Genomic DNA, 18,198 nt, shown 5'->3' on the forward strand with positions numbered 1-18,198 from the left:
AACATTAATACAACATTCCCAAAACAAATATTACATTACCCAAATAATCTCATCATTCTCATATTTGGCGTTGTTGCAAACTCATGTTAAAAACCCTGCTTCGTGGCATCGAAAGAAAGCGAAGATTTTTCTTTCTTACTCACTCTCTTTGTATTCCAATCGTCATCCCCGCACTATGCAATCCCAAATGCTTCTTGATTCCACCGTCCATAAGGTATACTCCTTTCTTTGCTGCTGTTGAATTCAGATTGCCTCAATCCACTTTTTGTTAACTTATGTGACTTTCCTATTACATTTAAAAGCATGCCCCTCTATTTTTTCCTCAATTTTTCTGGGAAATTGAGCAAAATTAAGGAAAAATGCGATTTTAGTAATGGCTTAGGCTTAAATTGTTGCTTCCCCTACCCATTTCATCATTTCCTCTTTCCCCATTTTTGACTTTTATTTCTGCTTTCACCTGATGGGCAATCTAAGGAATTCTTGGCAAGAGTGGATACTAGATGGAGTTTAGTTTATAAGTACTTTCATTGTTTCATTTCGATGTAAGGATTTCTCATTCTGATGTGTCTTTTCAATGCCTTTTGTTTTCTTTTGTAGTGATTTGTGGTGAAGCCTAGGTTTCTGGCTGATTTTGTGGAATCTGGTGAAATTTTGGATTTTGGGAGGTTTGGGTTGATGAGTAGGGTGGGTGAATTGGATTGAACTAATTGGTTGAAGTTTGGTGCAAGTGAGTTGAGATGAGTGTGGTGGGGTTTGACATTGGTAATGAGAACTGTGTCATTGCTGTAGTTAGGCAACGTGGGGTTGATGTTTTGTTGAACTATGAATCCAAACGCGAAACTCCTGCTGTGGTCTGCTTTGGCGAGAAACAGCGGCTTTTGGGGTCTGCTGGAGCTGCCTCTGCTATGATGCACATCAAGTCCACAATATCTCAAATAAAGAGACTGATAGGGAGGACATTTGCGGATCCTGATGTGGAAAAAGAGCTGAAAATGCTCCCTGTTAAAACTTCTGAGGGCTCAGATGGTGGCATTTTGATTCACTTGAAATACTTGGGGGAGACTCATGTATTTACACCCGTTCAAATAATGTCCATGCTCTTTGCTCACTTGAAGACTATGACTGAAAAGGATTTGGAGATGCCCATTTCGGATTGCGTTATTGGGATCCCTTCGTACTTTACTGACTTGCAGCGACGGGCATATCTAGATGCAGCAAAAATTGCTGGGTTGAAGCCTTTGAGATTGATCCATGATTGCACTGCAACTGCCCTTAGTTATGGAATGTATAAAACAGATTTTGGCAGTGCAAGTCCAGTTTATGTTGCATTTATCGACATTGGTCACTGTGATACTCAGGTCTCCATTGCATCATTTGAGTTTGGGAAAATGAAGATACTTTCGCATGCATTTGACAGGAGCTTAGGGGGGAGGGACTTTGATGAGGTTCTATTTAGTCATTTTGCAGCAAAGTTCAAGGAAGAGTATCACATTGATGTGTACTCTAATGCCAAGGCATGCATTAGGCTACATGCAGCATGTGAGAAATTGAAGAAAGTTTTGAGCGCAAATCTAGAGGCACCTCTAAATATTGAATGCTTGATGGATGAGAAAGATGTTAAAGGCTTTATCACTAGAGAAGAATATGAGAAGCTGGCATCAGGATTATTGGAGAGAGTTTCCATTCCATGCAACAGAGCATTAACTGATGCAAACTTGACAGCAGAGAAAATTTCTTCAGTGGAGCTAGTAGGTTCATGTTCTAGGATTCCAGCTATACGTACATTACTAACTACTCTATTCAAGAGAGAACCCAGCCGACAGCTGAATGCAAGTGAGTGTGTAGCTCGTGGTTGTGCTCTACAATGTGCAATGCTCAGTCCCGTTTACCGTGTTAGAGAATATGATGTATGTATATTTATTTTTTCAAATCTATTCTCATCCTATCTTTATTTTATATATTGCTGATTATTAAGTTTGTAGATGCTTAGAAATGTAGTAACTAGGTTTGTTCTATCAAGTTTTATTTTTGTCCTTTTAATTTTCTTCCATAGTTCCATTTTTCTCTTTTTTCTGATTTAAATGAAATTTCTGTTACTTTAATTTCTTATAGGCATAGACTTTTGTGCCTCTTTTTGCTGTGTTTCTCTTTATATAATTAATGTCATTTCTCATGTTTGTCCAGGTCCAGGATACTCTTCCCTTTTCCATTGGACTTTCAATAGATGGATGCCCAATCGCTGCTGGATCAAAAGGTGTACTTTTCCCAAGAGGCCAACCTTTTCCAAGTGTTAAAGTCATAACCTTTCAGCGAAGTAGTTTGTTTCATTTGGAAGCTTTCTATGCTAATCCAGATGAACTTCCACCTGGGACATCTCCCAAAATTAGTTGTGTCACGGTATGCCCACTTTAGAACATTCAGTTAATGTGAAGCGGTTAAAATTATGTTGTGCACATTTTTATCTGTTTTATATTATTCTCCTCAGTCACCCCGTTTCTTAGTAGTTATCATCCTCACTCATGGTTTTCCTGTGTGTTTAATGCAATTCATGCACTATATAGCTTTGTGTGAGATCTTATTTTTTTTGGGTAAATCTATGTGAAATTTTTGACATTCTTTATTTTACTTTTTGGGTACTCATTTATTAATATATAGCAATGTTTAAATTCCACAGAAAAGTGTGTTTGGTATACTGTCATCATTACTGCAATCAACACCTCTCCCATTTGAGTTATAATATTCCAATATTTAGAACCTGTCAATGTCATATTATAATATATGCAAGTATCTCCAAACATTTTTTCTGACTCCTGTCAATTATTGGCATCAAGTGAAAAAATTATTTTATGGATCCCAGTGCTGTTGCAATAGACTCCTCACCCTATTTCCCAATGATTGATAGACTTCATTACCAAATGTCTTGTGCCTGTGCCTATTACTTGTTCTGACATAAAAGGAAACCATTGTTGTAAAACTAATTATGCATAACAATATGAGAGGAAGAATCAGATTTCTGTGCATATGCACACACTTGACTAAATCATTATGTTAGGAGAAAGAGGAAGTGTATATAGTAGATCTAACACCATCCCTTTTGCTGGTAATTCAGCATGCATTATCTGCATTTCCACACCTTCAAATATGCTTATGTATTTGATCACTCCTTGATTTCAGATTGGTCCTTTCCATGGCTCCCATGGTAGTGAGACCAGAATTAAAGTTAAAGTTCCACTTAATCTGCATGGCATTGTCAGTATTGAATCAGCCACAGTAAGTAAGAAGCACCATTTTATTTTTCCGTATTGTGGTTATTTGTTTTTCCAAGAGATCTATGGACATAAAACTTTCTATGGTTTCAGTTGATCAAGGATGACATAGATGATTCAGTTATGGAGGTGGATTCTCATTCAAATTCTGATCCAATGGATGTTGATCCCATTTCTGAGACAGAAGCTAATGGCTTTGAAGATAATACCAACAAGAAGTTTGAATCTCCATGTAGTTCTGTAAGTACTCGTGTTTTCCCCGCTCTTTGTATCTCACTTCCTTTTTTCCTTTATGGGAGATCTCAGATGTTGGATTTCTAGCAATTTTATCCTTTGAGCATAGAAAAATTTATAGCTAAAATGTAAGAAACAATTTAATTATATCTGATGATGGATTCTTGACATATTTGTCATGAAATCATGATTGGTTTTCGTAAAGTCTATTTTGGTGTTTGGAGTGAATTATAATATTACTATCATTATCCTAACTTTTTACGGGCTGATTGTGATTGTGGTGATAATTATGATTGCAGATATGATTCATTTGGTGTTTGAAGTAAACTAAATATTTCTATCATACCTTTTAACAGGCTGATGGTACAAGAAAAGATAAGGCTAACAGAAGGCTTGATGTGCCAGTGAATGAGGATATCTATGGTGGAATGACAAAGGCAGAGATCTCAGAAGCTCATGAAAAAGAACTCCAGTTGGCTCAACAGGACAGAATTGTAGAGCAAACCAAAGAAAAGAAGAATACCTTGGAGTCTTATGTATATGATATGAGGAGTAAGGTACAGATTTAATGTTTCAATAATTTGTTGACGTGACTGGTTTCTGTGATGCAGAATATTTGGTTTTTATGCAGTCACGCACTAATGTTTTGTTTGGATAAGGAGTGAAGTACAGAGGAAAGGAATAGGAATGATAGAAACCAAAAAGAAATAAAACGAAAAAAGGATGTGTTATTTGGATGAATAAAAATGAAGAGTGGTGGAATTTCTCTTTGTTTGAATGAGTGAAAAGAAACCGACCATAACAAATGGATTATAGAAACAAAAAAGAAATAAAATGAAAAAAGATGTGTTATTTGGATGAATAAAAATGAAGAGTGGTGGAATTTCTCTTTGTTTGAATGAGTGAAAAGAAACCGACCATAACAAATAAATTAAATAAATAATTTCACAATAATTAAATGCAATTTTTAATAATATTTTTAACATAATATTATTTATTATTTTTAAAAATTATATTTTATGTTTTTTTTTATTAAAAAACCCAGAATTGAATAAAAGAAAAAAAGAGATCATTTACCCAGTGGAGGAATGTTCTCTAATGGGTCGCATGAAGATAACTTCATCCTTCCATTTTTTTCCATAAACAAATTGTGGGAATTTAGTATTTTTATCCTTTTTCCCTTCCTATTTCCTTTCACTTCATTTGTACCCAAACAAACAAGGGGTAAAGCTATAAATAGTTTTTTTCATTGGCCGATCCTTTTAAAACAAACAAACTAACATGTTCCTTTTTAATGAATCCGAGCTTTAACTTTTGTGATGTTAATGTTAAAGTCTTGAGGTGTCACATGAGAAACTTTAAGTTTAAGGTGTAGTTATTGAAGAATTGGTTTTCATGACTTTCTGTAGTGACTCATTTATAAATGTAAGGCTGAAATTAAGAATGTAAAACTGAGAATTATCTGCTGTTATACTTTGTAATCTTATGCGCGTTGGAAACTTTTAAATTATCTCTTTTGATGCCTTGGAAGATTGTTTTTGGTTCTATTTTGCTTTCTGAGCTGACATTTAAATTTATTTGCACATTTGAATAGCTCTTCAACACATATCGGAACTTTGCAAGTGAGAAAGAGAGGGATGACATATCTAGGAGCCTTCAAGAGACTGAGGAATGGCTTTATGAGGATGGTGTTGATGAAACTGAACATGCTTATTCTTCAAAACTAGAAGATCTGAAAAAGGTTTTCTTTTCTCCCTTTTATTACTGAATCCCTTGCCTTGCTTCTTGTTTACTATCTATGTATTCTTGTAGCTGGTAGATCCAATTGTGAATAGGTACAAAGACGAAAAAGAAAGAGAGCAAGCTATAGAAGATTTATCAAAGTGCATTTTAAAGCACGTGTCTGCAGATTCCCTTACACCCAAGGATAAAGAACTGGTAGGATTACAACTAAACTAGTATATACTATTGTGATTATGACCAATGAGGTCTAACTCAATTGGTTGAACATAGTGCGTTAGTTATTGGAAACTCTTTGGTACCAAGTTTAATTCTCATGGATAAAAGAAAAATAATATTGTGATTATGATGCTTCCCTTTAGATCAGCTTTCAAGTGGTTACTATATTGTTTCAGATCAAGAATGAGTGCAATAAAGTGGAGCAATGGATGAGAGAGAAGATCCAGCAACAAGAATCTTTTCCTAAGAATGCTGACCCAATATTATGGTCAAGTGATATTAAGAGCAAGACAGAGGAGTTAAACTTGTATGATTTCTATGTTCCTTTTCAGAAGTGTATACTTACAGTTTTATATATTTCTATGGGACATAAGAATAACTTGAAGAGTCTAGGGCACAACTATTCATAAAATCATAATAGTGTTAGGTTATTAAATCTATTGATTCACGTGCAATAAAGTTTCACATATGAATGATATCAATAGATCTCATTGGGAATAATATTCTTATGATCATTTTGAATTAGGACAAAACTTAGATACAATTTATTGGACTCTTTTAGTGCCATTTTTCAATCAGAATTGAAGTTTCATTTTGGTAATCTATGTTAAGATTTTATTTAAATCTGTAGTGCGCAGATTACCAAGTTGGGACTTTAATTTTTTTGATTGAAAAACAATACAAATAACACCCAAGTGTATATAAGATTAGTCCTTTGAATTATACGCTTTCTTGTGCACAAAATTGTTCATATGGTCCAATGAACATGCATGTAATTTTCCTTTGATTTTATCTCCACATTAACAAGTTTCCCATTTTGATGGTTTTCAGAATATGCCAACAGATAATGGAAGACAAAGACAAGCCGGATACTTCCAATGATCTATGATACCCCATGAACTGAAGACCCAAGTTTTTATCACTGATACCTTCTGACAAATATAGAAAAAAAAAGTCCTTGCATTTTTGTTTTTCAGCGTTTTGTATTTGGACAATTTATCTAATATTTTCTGATATGATATAGTTCTTCAAATGAATCAATTAGATTCTGCTTGAGGGGAGAAAACGTGTGAAGTGTTAGTCGCCCTTGTTTTCTGTTTTGTGCTCAAAGAAATTCTTACAAAATTGATTGGTTAACCTCAAATAATGTTGGTGTCTGCTGTGAAGCTTTTAGAATATAAAATAGTGTGTTACGCGGCTTTATGATATTGGATGAAATTAATATTATTATTATTTGGCTGGTTAAATTTTACTATGCCTAAAGTCTCAACTGTTGTTTTCTGTTTTTTGTTTTGGTAATTTATTCATTTTAGTTTGTCAAATTTTCTTTATATGGTTGTTCTATTCAAATTATTATGTTCTATAATGGTGTATATCATTGGATTTATTTGTGTGTTATAAGACTCGCATTAATAAGCATTTAATTAGTATTTGTTGTTGCAATTTGCTTCCAAATTCTGTAGTACAAAACAAATGAATGGTTTCCATATTTTATTAACTGTTTGGATACATTTCCAACTTTACAATTAAGAGATGGAAAATGCTAATTAGTTTGGATGCATGCCATCTAGTATATGAAATTTAGATAAACCAAAATTGAAAGGTTAAACCTCATTTTTTAATACAAAGTTTTTATTATTAATTTCTTAGATAGTTTCTAAAAAAAATTAGTTAGCAAGATACTAGTTTGCAAAACTGAAGAAAGAGATAAAGCTGAGTTTTATGTTGCATAACTCTATTATGAAAAAGTACAGTAACCTTATTGTAATTGCAAAATCTGATACTACTAAATTTATACTAATATATAAAAGGATATATTTTTACTAACTACTTTAATCTCTATTTCTTTTTATTAAAAGGTTTTAAAAAGTAATATTTTTATTATTATCAAATATAAGAATTAAATTCAAGACTTTGAGATTTAAATATCAATTATAGCATGAATTGAATCAACATAATTTTATTTATTAATTTTAATTTTTATCTTATTTTTAATAGAGGCATAAAGTATTTTGAGTTCACTAATTATGATTAAATGAGTGTTCAAAAACCATTTTTTTTCCTGATATTAAATTTAAATTAAAACGATTTTTACGGTACAGTTTGGATTAGTTATTTGTTTTTTCGAATGATTTTTAAAATCATTTTTGATATGCTTGCTGATAAAATAAGTTGACAATGAAGAATCTAATAACAAGTTGAGTTTTGATAATTTTTTAAAAATGATAATTACTAAAGGTGCTGTTTGAGTTACGAACAAAAATAGATTATTTTTATGGAGATATAACAAGACAAATAATATAACTATATTAAAGGTTTATTATTCTAAAGTAATAGTTATTTTGGGTGGAGACTAAGTGAATGCCTCTTAAAATTTAATAAATTGAAGACGATAGTGTTTGTTTTTAGCATGATATGATATGATATATATAATATAAAGTGTAAGGTAGTAAAATAACGTAGAATGGGCACGTTAGGCATTGCCATTCGCACTCACACGCACACTCGTCTTTCTTCTTCTTATTCCAACTTCGTCTTCACTCGCACCTTCAACCATTTCACCACAAACCTTCTCTCTCTCAAAACCCACCATAAACGACGTCGTTTCTTCCGTTTCTACTGCCAGAGGGCAATGGCCTCTTCACCACCCTCCGCCACCTCTGCATCCCACAGAATCTCCGCACCCTACGGCTCCTGGAAGTCCCCCATCACCGCCGACGTCGTCTCCGGCGCCGCCAAGAGGCTCGGGGGAACCGCCGTGGACGGCTGCGGCCGCCTCATTTGGCTGGAATCGCGGCCGGCGGAATCAGGGTAAGTAGGTTTGAGTTTGAGTACGTGTTTGGATGATCTAAAATCGCGTTGGAATAGTGGCTAACGTGACTTTAGGTGAGGACTGTTTGGAATAGTTTCTCTAAAAGTATTTCAAGGAGAAACAAGTGGAAAAGAAAATCAAAATGCTTTTTCGTAAGCTAAAACCGGCTTATGTATAAGTTAAGAGATAGATTTTAGGGAAGTTAATTGAATAGAGCTTTTATAAATTAGCTTATGTGTAAGCCGTTTTTAGTTTATGGAGAAGCTTATTGTATTTTTTTTTCCTATAAGTGTTCAGGAGAAGTTTATCTAAATAAGCTTTAAATGTTTGTATGTTTGGCTTCACTTGTAGGAATTGGTTCCGGCTCTAAAATTGAGTTGAGCTAAATTAATTTTGTGTAGGAGGAACAAATTTATACTGATTAGCGAGTTGTTTTTAGAATAAAAGGTTCACACAGAAATCAGTACATTTTTAAATTAATTTAAACCAAAATCAGTTAGATACAGTTATTTGAGTGTTCTTGGTATTGTTATCTGATCAGAATTAGTTTTATTTCTATAACTTATGTTAACATCTAATGTAAATCTTTATTACGCTGATTATTGAGATAAAACTTCATGTCTGATTGGAAAATAGCATCAAAAGTACCTAAGGAACTGGATGTTGTTGGAAAAAAAAAAAAGAAAACACTCTTGGAGAGTTTGGAATTGGGAAAAGTCAAAAGTTTTAATACCTTGAGGTTTGCAAAATCACCCGTTTGTTTTGGCTGTTCACTTTGTTTTTCAGACGAGGGGTTCTTGTTGTTGAGCCGGAAAATCCAGGAGGTGAGGCTGTGGACATTACTCCTAAGGAATTTGGAGTGAGAACATTGGCTCAGGAGTATGGAGGTGGTGCTTTCACTGTTTCAGGGGATGTTGTCTTCTTTGCAAATTACAAAGATCAGAGATTGTACAAGCAGTCCATCAGCTCTTTGGGTGAGCGTTGCGAGCATCAATTTTCAATATCCAATGCCCATAATTTTCAAAACAATGTTATGGTGTATTGTTGACAGGTGGAATGGAATAGAGTTGGGTAGGATGGAATGGAAAGGATCAAAGGAATAAGGTTTATATTTTATGATGTAATGGAGGAAAGTTTTCATTTCATCTATTGAGAAGTGGTGATAATGAGATTAGTGAATAATGAGTTGTTTTCATGTCATATTGGCCAAGTTGGAGAAAAGAAAAATAAAATTATTTGATGGAATTGGATTAATAGATTATAACAGGTTTTGTTCCATTTCATCCAATTTTAAATAATCCTAGCATTGACAACTAATGCCATTCCATTCCAAGCCCCTGCAGTTCACCTCTTTCTGTAAACATAGCCCAAATGACATTTGTGTTTGTGCACCTTTTGATTTGATGTGTATTCTTACTCTTATGTCTGTTGTATATTGTCATTAAATATTGTTTTCTTTGAATTTAACTTTGGTTAACATATACAGATTTATCTAGGAATATTGATTTGGCATCATGTTATTGTCAAAGGTGTATGTGAAAAGATTTTCTTATTTAGTGCCGGAATATTTTGCTTTGTCCCCTAACAGATTTACCTCCTATACCTCTTACTCCAAGTTACGGTGGCCCAGCAGTCAGCTATGCTGATGGAGTATTTGATGCACGCTTTAATCGTTTTGTTAGTGTAAGGGAAGGTATGCAGTCCAGAATCAGTTTATCTTCAAGACTACTCCAGAATGTCCCCAATGTTTTAATTTGTTAAACTATTATTTGGTCCTAAATGTATGATCATGTCTCTAGATCGTCGAGAAAGCAGTCAAAATCCATCTACAACAATTGTATCCATAGCACTTAGCAGCAAGGATGTTCAAGGTAATAACATGTCTTACTGGTGAGTTTAATCTGTGGAGAGATTGAATGAATATTGAATAAGGGCCTATTTGTAAAAAAAAAACATTTTTTTATTTTAAATAATTGTAAAAATATTACATTGTTTTCACTTTGTTTCCTATTTCTCAGAGATTTATTTAGGAAATGTTGAAAACAATTTTTTTTTGTTTTACCATGTCATCTACAAATCTTTGAAAACATGAAATAAAGTGAAAATAAGGTGTCATTTTTGTAATTATTTTTAACAAGCAATGAAAACAAAAGCACTTTCCCAGGCCAAACAAGCAGTAAGTATTTCATTATTGCTTGTTAAAATTTTTCATATAAGTATATTGTGCTATTTTCCCTTTCTCAATGGCTGTTTTCATCATGCAACACATATCAATATTATTGTCTAACTAGATTGTGTGCCACTCAGAACCACAAGTACTAGTTGGTGGGAGTGACTTCTATGCTTTCCCCCGTCTTGATCCGAAAAGTGAAAGAATAGCTTGGATTCAGTGGAGTCATCCCAACATGCCATGGGATAAATCAGAACTTTGGGTTGGCTATATTTCTGAAAATGGGTGAGTAGAACTGTTTATTATAGTTGTAAGTTGTAACTTGAAAAAGGTAAGTTTGCTTATCATGTAGGTATCCTAAACAAGGCAATGGAAAATTCTTTTGTTTCATCTCTTTTGTGTGCTTTTGGTTTTTCAAATTGATTACAAGTCTATCTATGCTACAATTTCTTTTAATATGAACAGCTGATACTTTTGTAGATATTCAGTTCTTTTCTGAATTACACAATGCAGGTCTTATATTTGTTGTTTAAATTGCATTCTTTTCTTAACCTTGAAATGGAAAAAAGTGATGCTTGATTGCATATATACTTTTTCAAATCTCAAAGCACTTCTTCAAGGTTATTGGTATTGATACTCTTCATATTTTATTTCTTTTGAAAGATTTTTCCTGTTTTCCACCATGTCTGTCTTTTATTCTGTGTCCTGGATCTATTTCCAAGTTCCATATGATAGTTGGAGTTTCCTTTTTCTTTTTATATGCCATGTTTGAACTTGAAGATTAACCATCTTAAGGTTCCTTGCAGAGAGATCTACAAGCGGGTATGTGTTGCTGGGAATGATCCTTCACTCGTGGAGTCTCCAACTGAGCCCAAGTGGTCTCCTGATGGTACATAAACTAGGCAATGTTTGTACTCCCCCCATTTCCCCCTCCTCCCAAAAAAAAAAGGAACACGTCAGATTTATAGAATCAACCAAAACTTGACTTTGTGATAGTAGTTCTCAAGATTTTAGTTTTGTTGACTCAATGTTTTCTAAGATCATGAACTCGTGATTTTTTTTGGCAAGTGATCATCAAGTCATGATAACCCCATATATGGGTTAGGATCTTTCATCTAGGTTAATTTATGATATCTTATTTTTCTGTTGTGTAAAACTTAATGTTAGTACTTCAGTTTTGTTTTTGCTATGCTTCATTCATTCAAAAAAGGAAAGGAACACGTCAGATTTGTAGAACCAACCAAAACTTGACTTTGTGATAGTAGTTCTCAAGATTTTAGTTTTCTTGACTAAATGTTTTCTAAGATCATGAACTTGTGATTTTTTTTGGCAAGTGATCATCAAGTCATGATAACCCCAGATATGGGTTAGGATCTTTCATCTAGGTTAATTTATGATATCTTATTTTTCTGTTGTGTAAAGCTTAATGTTTCTACTTCAGTTTTGTTTTTGCTATGCTTCATTCATTCAAAAAAAAAAAGGAACACATCAGATTTATGGAACCAACCAAAACTTGACTTTGTGATAGTAGTTCTCAAGATTTTAGTTTTGTTGACTAAATGTTTTCTAAGATCATGAACTCGTGATTTTTTTTTGGCAAGTGATCATCAAGTCATGATAACCCCAGATATGGGTTAGGATCTTTCATCTAGGTTAATTTATGATATCTTATTTTTCTGTTGTGTAAAACTTAACGTTTCTACTTCAGTTTTGTTTTTGCTATGCTTCATTCATTCATGGGTTCTGTTCTCATTGAATGTTATTAATTCAGAGCTTACTATTGATTAGAGCTGGAACATTTGTTATGATCTTTCTGTACATTTTGGTTTATTTTATTTTGGTTCTTTAATTTAACTATGCAGGTGAACTTTTTTTCATCACGGATAGGGAAAATGGTTTTTGGAATCTCCATAAATGGGTAATTTTTTTACTATTTATTTATGCAAAACATGAATTATATATAGTAGTTTCATACTTTCATTAACTTTTGATTCGCTAGTTTCTGCTTTGATAAAAACGTATTGCTACTTTGCCTCTTTGCCTTTGGATAATTTTAAATTCACCTTGAAGGCCATGTTTGGGATATATATTTTTGGAGGCTTGGTGGATACAAATTCTTATTATGTTACTTGTAAAGTTTATTGAACAAGTTCAGATTTATAATGTAGGTTCCTAACTAGGTGAATTTCCCACTACCAATTTGATTTTTGCTGTTTTTGACAAAATAGAGTTCTAGGATGTTTGTCATTATGACATGCATGTGTGTGTGCGGAGCCACTTTTGATATTTCAAAATTAAAATGTCAAAGAGAATCATTCTATAGATAATAATCAGAGTTTGCAGAAAGCTAACATATGAATTTCATCCCAAAAACAGTCAGGTTTTGAGTATCTTTCTGCCATATAACACTTGCATAAAACCATGTAGTGAAACATAGTAGAGGTATCCTTTCTAGTTAGCTTTTTTTGGGCATTATCCAGTCACCGAGGTTGAATATCTCTATTAGTCTATTGTCAGTTTGTCACAATATAATACACCTTAGAATGTGGGTCTGGGTCTCACTCAACTTCACAAAATTAATTCATAAAGTGAGGGTTGTCCATTCATGAATGCTTGCTTTTAATATTTCACTATTTATGTAACACTGTTTTTGTCATATCGCTAATCAATGCGAGATCTCCAATAATACAAATGCTTGCTTTTAATATTTCACTTTTCTTATAATAATCTTTTCCTTTTTGGTTTGTCTTGGATTCCCTTGTGAAACAAGCTGTTGATGCATGAATGCATTTTATAACTAGACATGCAATAGGAACTAAATATTTAATCGATTTTTATTTTTCCTTTTCTAACTTCTATAATCATTTACAGATTGAGTCCGAGAACAAGGTCTTGCCTGTTTATTCTTTGGATGCTGAGTTTGCAAGGCCGCTTTGGGTTTTTGGTATGAATTCTTATGAATTTCTTCAAATTCATACAAAGAAAAACTTAATTGCTTGCAGTTACAGGTAATTCCCTCTGCTACCTGAAAATCTCTCTCTGTGGGTTCAATCTGGTGCATTCAATCTAGGTTTTGGTTGTGTTTGCAGACAGCAGGGGAAGTCATATCTTGGAATTATTGATAATGTGCAGGGCTCAAAACTAACTGTGTTGGATATCCCTTTCACAGATATAGATAACATTGTAATTTTTAAATTTGTTTCTTTGTTTTTTTTTTTTGGTCCAAGTCAATTCTTGAAATGCAATAATAGTCTTGTTGTGCAATCATGCCATTGCAGACTTCTGGTAACGATTACCTTTATGTGGAGGGAGCATCTGCTGTTCATCCATCATCAGTGGCAAAGGTGACTCCTTTTCCCCCCCATCATTCTCCTTAGTTATTTCAGTGCATCCCCCAAAAGCCAATGCATACCCTGATAGATCTCTTTCTTTTCAGGTGACTTTAGATAATGATAAATCAAAAGCAGTTGAATTCAACATTATTTGGTCCTCCTCACCAGATAGTTTGAAGTATAGTTCTTACTTCAGTAAACCTGAGTTGATTGAATTCCCAACTGAAGTTCCTGGCCAGAATGCTTATGCATACTTCTATCCACCATCTAATCCTATTTATCAAGCTAGTCAAGAAGAAAAGCCTCCATTGTTATTGAAGAGCCATGGTAAATCTTGGTCTTTGTATCAGGAATGCCCACATTCTATTTCATATTGTTGTTCAAGTGGCTACTTAGATGCTGAAAACCTGTGGAGTGGGGTCTTCCTCTGCAACCAGAATTCATATGTAGTTTAATATCTCACGATCTATATACATGATAGTTGAAAATGGGTGGCCTTTAAAATATTCCAAGTACCAAGCCTAATCAAACACTTTTGAACTAGCTTCTTTACGCGTCCATTCAGAAAAACGTGAGGACCCTTGCTCATTTAGCACTACATCTGGGCACCAATGTAACTACTCCCGCTCACTTAATACTAGACTTGATCTTACTTTCAGATAATAGCCTAGCATTAGCACAAATCTGTTGTGATTGATTCATATCTGGGGTCTAATACAACCCTCTGCCCTTGGGATTGGGGCTGGCTATGAGACCATAGGTGGAGTTTGATATGTTTAAACAAGTTTGTCAAATTTTCTTAATTGTATGAAATTTTCAATTGAAAAATTGTAGAATACATGTTTTATTCTTTTATTGCACTTGCTTTGGCAAATCTGTTGCGCATGGGTTTTCTTGCTCTAATGACTTCATACAACACAATTTTATATGTGCATTGTGTTGTTTGAATATTTCAGGAGGACCAACTGCTGAAACACGCGGAATTTTGAACTTGAGCATTCAGTACTGGACTAGTCGGGGTTGGGCATTTGTTGATGTTAATTATGGTGGAAGCACTGGTTTGTTTCTCAGTTTGTCTGCGAAGTTTTATTCTGATTTCTAAATTACACTATTCATTCTCCCCCAATTTTTGTGTTCTGTAGTTGGGACTGGTAATTCTTTCATTTCTTTGTAGTTTGGTTGTTTATTTATTTATTTATTCCATTCTAGAAGCTTTTGGTTATTTATGAATCACTATTTTAATTTTCTTCTACTATAGCCTGTTGTAATCATTTCACTTACTGAAAAGATGAAACCCAATTTGTCTGACTATAATATTATTTGGTGGAAGGTTATGGCAGGGAGTATCGAGATCGGCTTTTGGGACGTTGGGGGATAGTTGATGTCAATGACTGTTGTAGTTGTGCTACTTATTTGGTAGTTTTCTTTTTCCTACATTTGTGGTTGATGGATCTGTTATTAGAGTTATTATATAATATAATCTCTTATGTAGGTGAACAGTGGAAAGGTAGACGGGGAGCGACTTTGTATAACTGGGGGCTCTGCTGGTGGTTATACCACCTTAGCTGCTCTTGCTTTTAAAGAAACTTTTAAGGCTGGGGCTTCTTTGTATGGTGTGAGTGCAACTTCTGATGCTGCAATTTTGCAACACATTTTCCTAAAGATTATAGCAATATACTTTATCATTCTACCATGAAATGAATTTCTAACTTGTCATCAGTCCAAATTATTGCTTACAGATAAGATGATACATATACCTTTCTCTGTCAGCCTTTTATCAAAATGAAGTATAATGTAGTAAATGTTCTTATAACTTTAACTATGAAAAGAAGTTTAACAATTGTCCTTAAAATGGAATTTATTTGATTGGTGTCTCAAACAGGTAGCTGACGTGAACATGCTAAGAGCAGAAACTCATAAATTCGAATCCCATTACATTGATAGGCTAGGTGGTAAGTCAGTGATGACCATTTGGGGTACCTATTATTTCTTTGGTTTATTTGTTTCATTTGACATTCAGTGTATCTCTTAACTGATTGCAGGTGGTGAGAAAGGGTGCTATGAAAGATCACCAATCAATCATGTTGACAAATTTTCTTGTCCCATTATTTTATTTCAAGGATTGGAAGACAAGGTTAGTAACAATTAAATTATTTCCTCTTCACATATTTATTTAAAGGATTCAAAGTGGAAATTGTCAATGTATTCCTAAATTTACTCTATTATCGTTAAAATTTAAACTGATAAATATATTGTGAATGGTGCAGGTTGTACCACCAGAACAAGCTCGGAAAATTTACCAGGCTCTGAAGGAAAAAGGTGTACCAGTTGCTCTTGTGGAGTATGAAGGAGAACAACATGGTTTCCGAAAGGTACGTGATGATAATTATTTATCTTTTTGAATGAAACTGTGACTATAAGCAAAAACGGTTTGGATGCAGGCTGAGAACATTAAGTATACACTTGAGCAACAAATGATCTTCTTTGCAAGATTGGTTGGACACTTCAATGTTGCTGATGATATTACTCCCATCAAAATTGACAACTTTGATTGAGAATGGCTTTTTCTGCGCTACTGATGTTGGCTCTCATTGCATCCATGTTAAAGCAAGTTTTAAGCAATCTTTGTTCTCAAATCCTGTTAGTGCTTAGCTGAAATTCAGGAAGTGTGCTTGAACTTATTGCACTCATGAGCTTCTTCTGCAACTGCACAAACTACCCCATAGCCGTAGTAGCCCTCTCTTGAAGGTCTATATTAATGCTTGCTGCCTGGAGTTTGAAGAGTTTCTACTACATTTTCTCAAATTTTGATTGGGGATGAATTTAGTCTCGAATCTTGTTTTACAATTATGAACTTATATTTTGAACCTGTACTGGAGAACGGAGATACTGCAGTTGTTTTCGAGAATATATGTGATGCATAGATAAAATGAGTAATGATAGACCATAAAGCTGTGGTATGACTAAACTTGCTGCCAGTGTCTATTTGTTTCATCTGATCCACGAATCTTAATTAATGCCATCTAGTTCTAAACACAAATTTGTATTTGTTTTGGCTCTTTTTATGTTGGATGGTGTTGAATGCATCCATCATCTAGAATATTAGGGAACTCATCGCCAAGCCTTGGAATCTCAGTTTAGTCCTCACCTTAAGAGAAGGGAATTGTACGGATTTCTGGTATTGCGCTGTTAGAGTTAGATACCTCTCAGTTGCGTTACACTACCAGCTTTTAGCTTATGCAACTTGGATCCCTCTTTTAAGTGTGTAATTTTTTCTCATTTTTATTTTGTTATCTTACTTTACCCAAAAAGAAAATATTTACTTTAAATGTTAAGAATATATAGGTTTTTTTTATATTAAGAGAATACATAGAATTTATGTTATGTTTTTAATATTAATTTATGTATTATTATTAGGAAAATTCTACTATACCTGAATTAATCAAGGGATATTGGAACAGATTCAACAGAACATGTTATTCAGGTCATCAATCATCACTTTCATCCTAAATTTGATATTTTTAATAATTTATCTTCATAATATTTTTTTATATATCTTTAAATTACTTTTATATTTTCTTTGGATGTTTTATCTTTCCATTTTCTTTTTAAATTATTTAATGTCTATTTCTGTCCTATATGATTTCATTTGTTTTTTAATTACATCAATTATATAATTAAATAGTTTAAGTTTAATAATATTTTAATATATTTTGTCTTTTTTATTTTTTGAATTTCTATTGTTCAAATTAATTCTCCACTTCTATTACTTATTAGTTCTTTTTCTTCTTTTAATGTTTTTATAACTATTAAATCTTTCTATTTTTAGTCTTTGTAGTTTTGTCTCACTTTTTATTGTATAAACAAAATCTGGATTATTCAGTAAATTGGCCTTTTTATTTTTTGCTCTAATGCCAGTTTTTTAATATGAATTACCAACAATTATCTATTTTATCAAATTCATATTTAGATATTTTTAGATTTCGTATCTTTATTCAATTACTATTGTTCTAACTCTTCTGTTAAATATTTCTCTTCTAACATTTGCATCATTTTTTCTTTTATTTTTAGAAGAAATAATAACATAAGAATTATAAGTTTTTCTATATCATTGATTAATATTAATTTTACTATGTAGGTTATCATTAAAAAATTCAGTAATAATTTTAGCAATATTATTTCTCGAAAGGATAACTTGTTTAGTTTAGATTCTTTAACTTAATCAATATTTTTCGGTTCTGAAAATTTTATTAGGCTAGGTATTTTAGTAGTTTTTATAAATTTTTTGTACATTCTACTTCTAATAATTTTGGCCTATTTATATCTTTTTCTTGGCTAATATTTGTTAACGTTTAGTTTATATTATTGATTATTAATTTTTTGTAATAATATTTTAGCTGTTGCTGTTTGAGAAAAAGCAGCATG

The 18,198-nt window shown here is 33.1% G+C and overlaps 2 protein-coding genes across 2 annotated transcripts; both read left to right on the top strand.

Moving 5' to 3' along the window:
* The first annotated feature begins 54 nt into the window (after positions 1–54).
* LOC109811297 (heat shock 70 kDa protein 16) lies at positions 55–6,729 on the top strand. Its single transcript, XM_020374994.2, has 10 exons — positions 55–214; positions 598–1,907; positions 2,185–2,397; positions 3,175–3,270; positions 3,360–3,506; positions 3,857–4,057; positions 5,095–5,241; positions 5,313–5,438; positions 5,636–5,766; positions 6,291–6,729. The coding sequence occupies exons 2-10, from the start codon at positions 738–740 to the stop codon at positions 6,346–6,348; spliced, it is 2,289 nt and encodes a 762-aa protein (XP_020230583.1). The 5' UTR covers positions 55–214; positions 598–737; the 3' UTR covers positions 6,349–6,729.
* A 1,176-nt stretch (positions 6,730–7,905) lies between these two features.
* LOC109811318 (peptidase uncH) lies at positions 7,906–16,813 on the top strand. Its single transcript, XM_083068483.1, has 18 exons — positions 7,906–8,270; positions 9,058–9,245; positions 9,860–9,964; positions 10,071–10,142; positions 10,579–10,726; positions 11,248–11,330; positions 12,304–12,359; positions 13,313–13,449; positions 13,531–13,624; positions 13,720–13,785; positions 13,878–14,100; positions 14,730–14,831; positions 15,104–15,189; positions 15,266–15,388; positions 15,656–15,725; positions 15,816–15,907; positions 16,041–16,145; positions 16,215–16,813. The coding sequence occupies exons 1-18, from the start codon at positions 7,924–7,926 to the stop codon at positions 16,326–16,328; spliced, it is 2,211 nt and encodes a 736-aa protein (XP_082924609.1). The 5' UTR covers positions 7,906–7,923; the 3' UTR covers positions 16,329–16,813.
* The last annotated feature ends 1,385 nt before the right edge of the window (positions 16,814–18,198 follow it).

This window comes from Cajanus cajan, chromosome 2 (assembly GCF_000230855.2).
Source record: "Cajanus cajan strain Asha chromosome 2, NIPB_CcT2T_4, whole genome shotgun sequence".
NCBI classification, from domain to species: Eukaryota; Viridiplantae; Streptophyta; class Magnoliopsida; order Fabales; family Fabaceae; genus Cajanus; species Cajanus cajan.

What these genes read in the sequence shown, in the direction of transcription:
- LOC109811297 (XM_020374994.2), top strand. Translation starts at nt 738, where the DNA reads ATGAGTGTGGTGGGGTTTGACATTGGTAATGAGAACTGTGTCATTGCT. An exon ending in TTGAATCTCCATGTAGTTCT is followed by an intron (nt 3,507 to 3,856) that starts GTAAGTACTCGT and finishes ACCTTTTAACAG; the next exon opens with GCTGATGGTACAAGAAAAGA. An exon ending in AACTAGAAGATCTGAAAAAG is followed by an intron (nt 5,242 to 5,312) that starts GTTTTCTTTTCT and finishes GTATTCTTGTAG; the next exon opens with CTGGTAGATCCAATTGTGAA.
- LOC109811318 (XM_083068483.1), top strand. Translation starts at nt 7,924, where the DNA reads ATGGGCACGTTAGGCATTGCCATTCGCACTCACACGCACACTCGTCTT. An exon ending in GCAGTCCATCAGCTCTTTGG is followed by an intron (nt 9,246 to 9,859) that starts GTGAGCGTTGCG and finishes GTCCCCTAACAG; the next exon opens with ATTTACCTCCTATACCTCTT. An exon ending in TTAATTGCTTGCAGTTACAG is followed by an intron (nt 13,450 to 13,530) that starts GTAATTCCCTCT and finishes TTGTGTTTGCAG; the next exon opens with ACAGCAGGGGAAGTCATATC.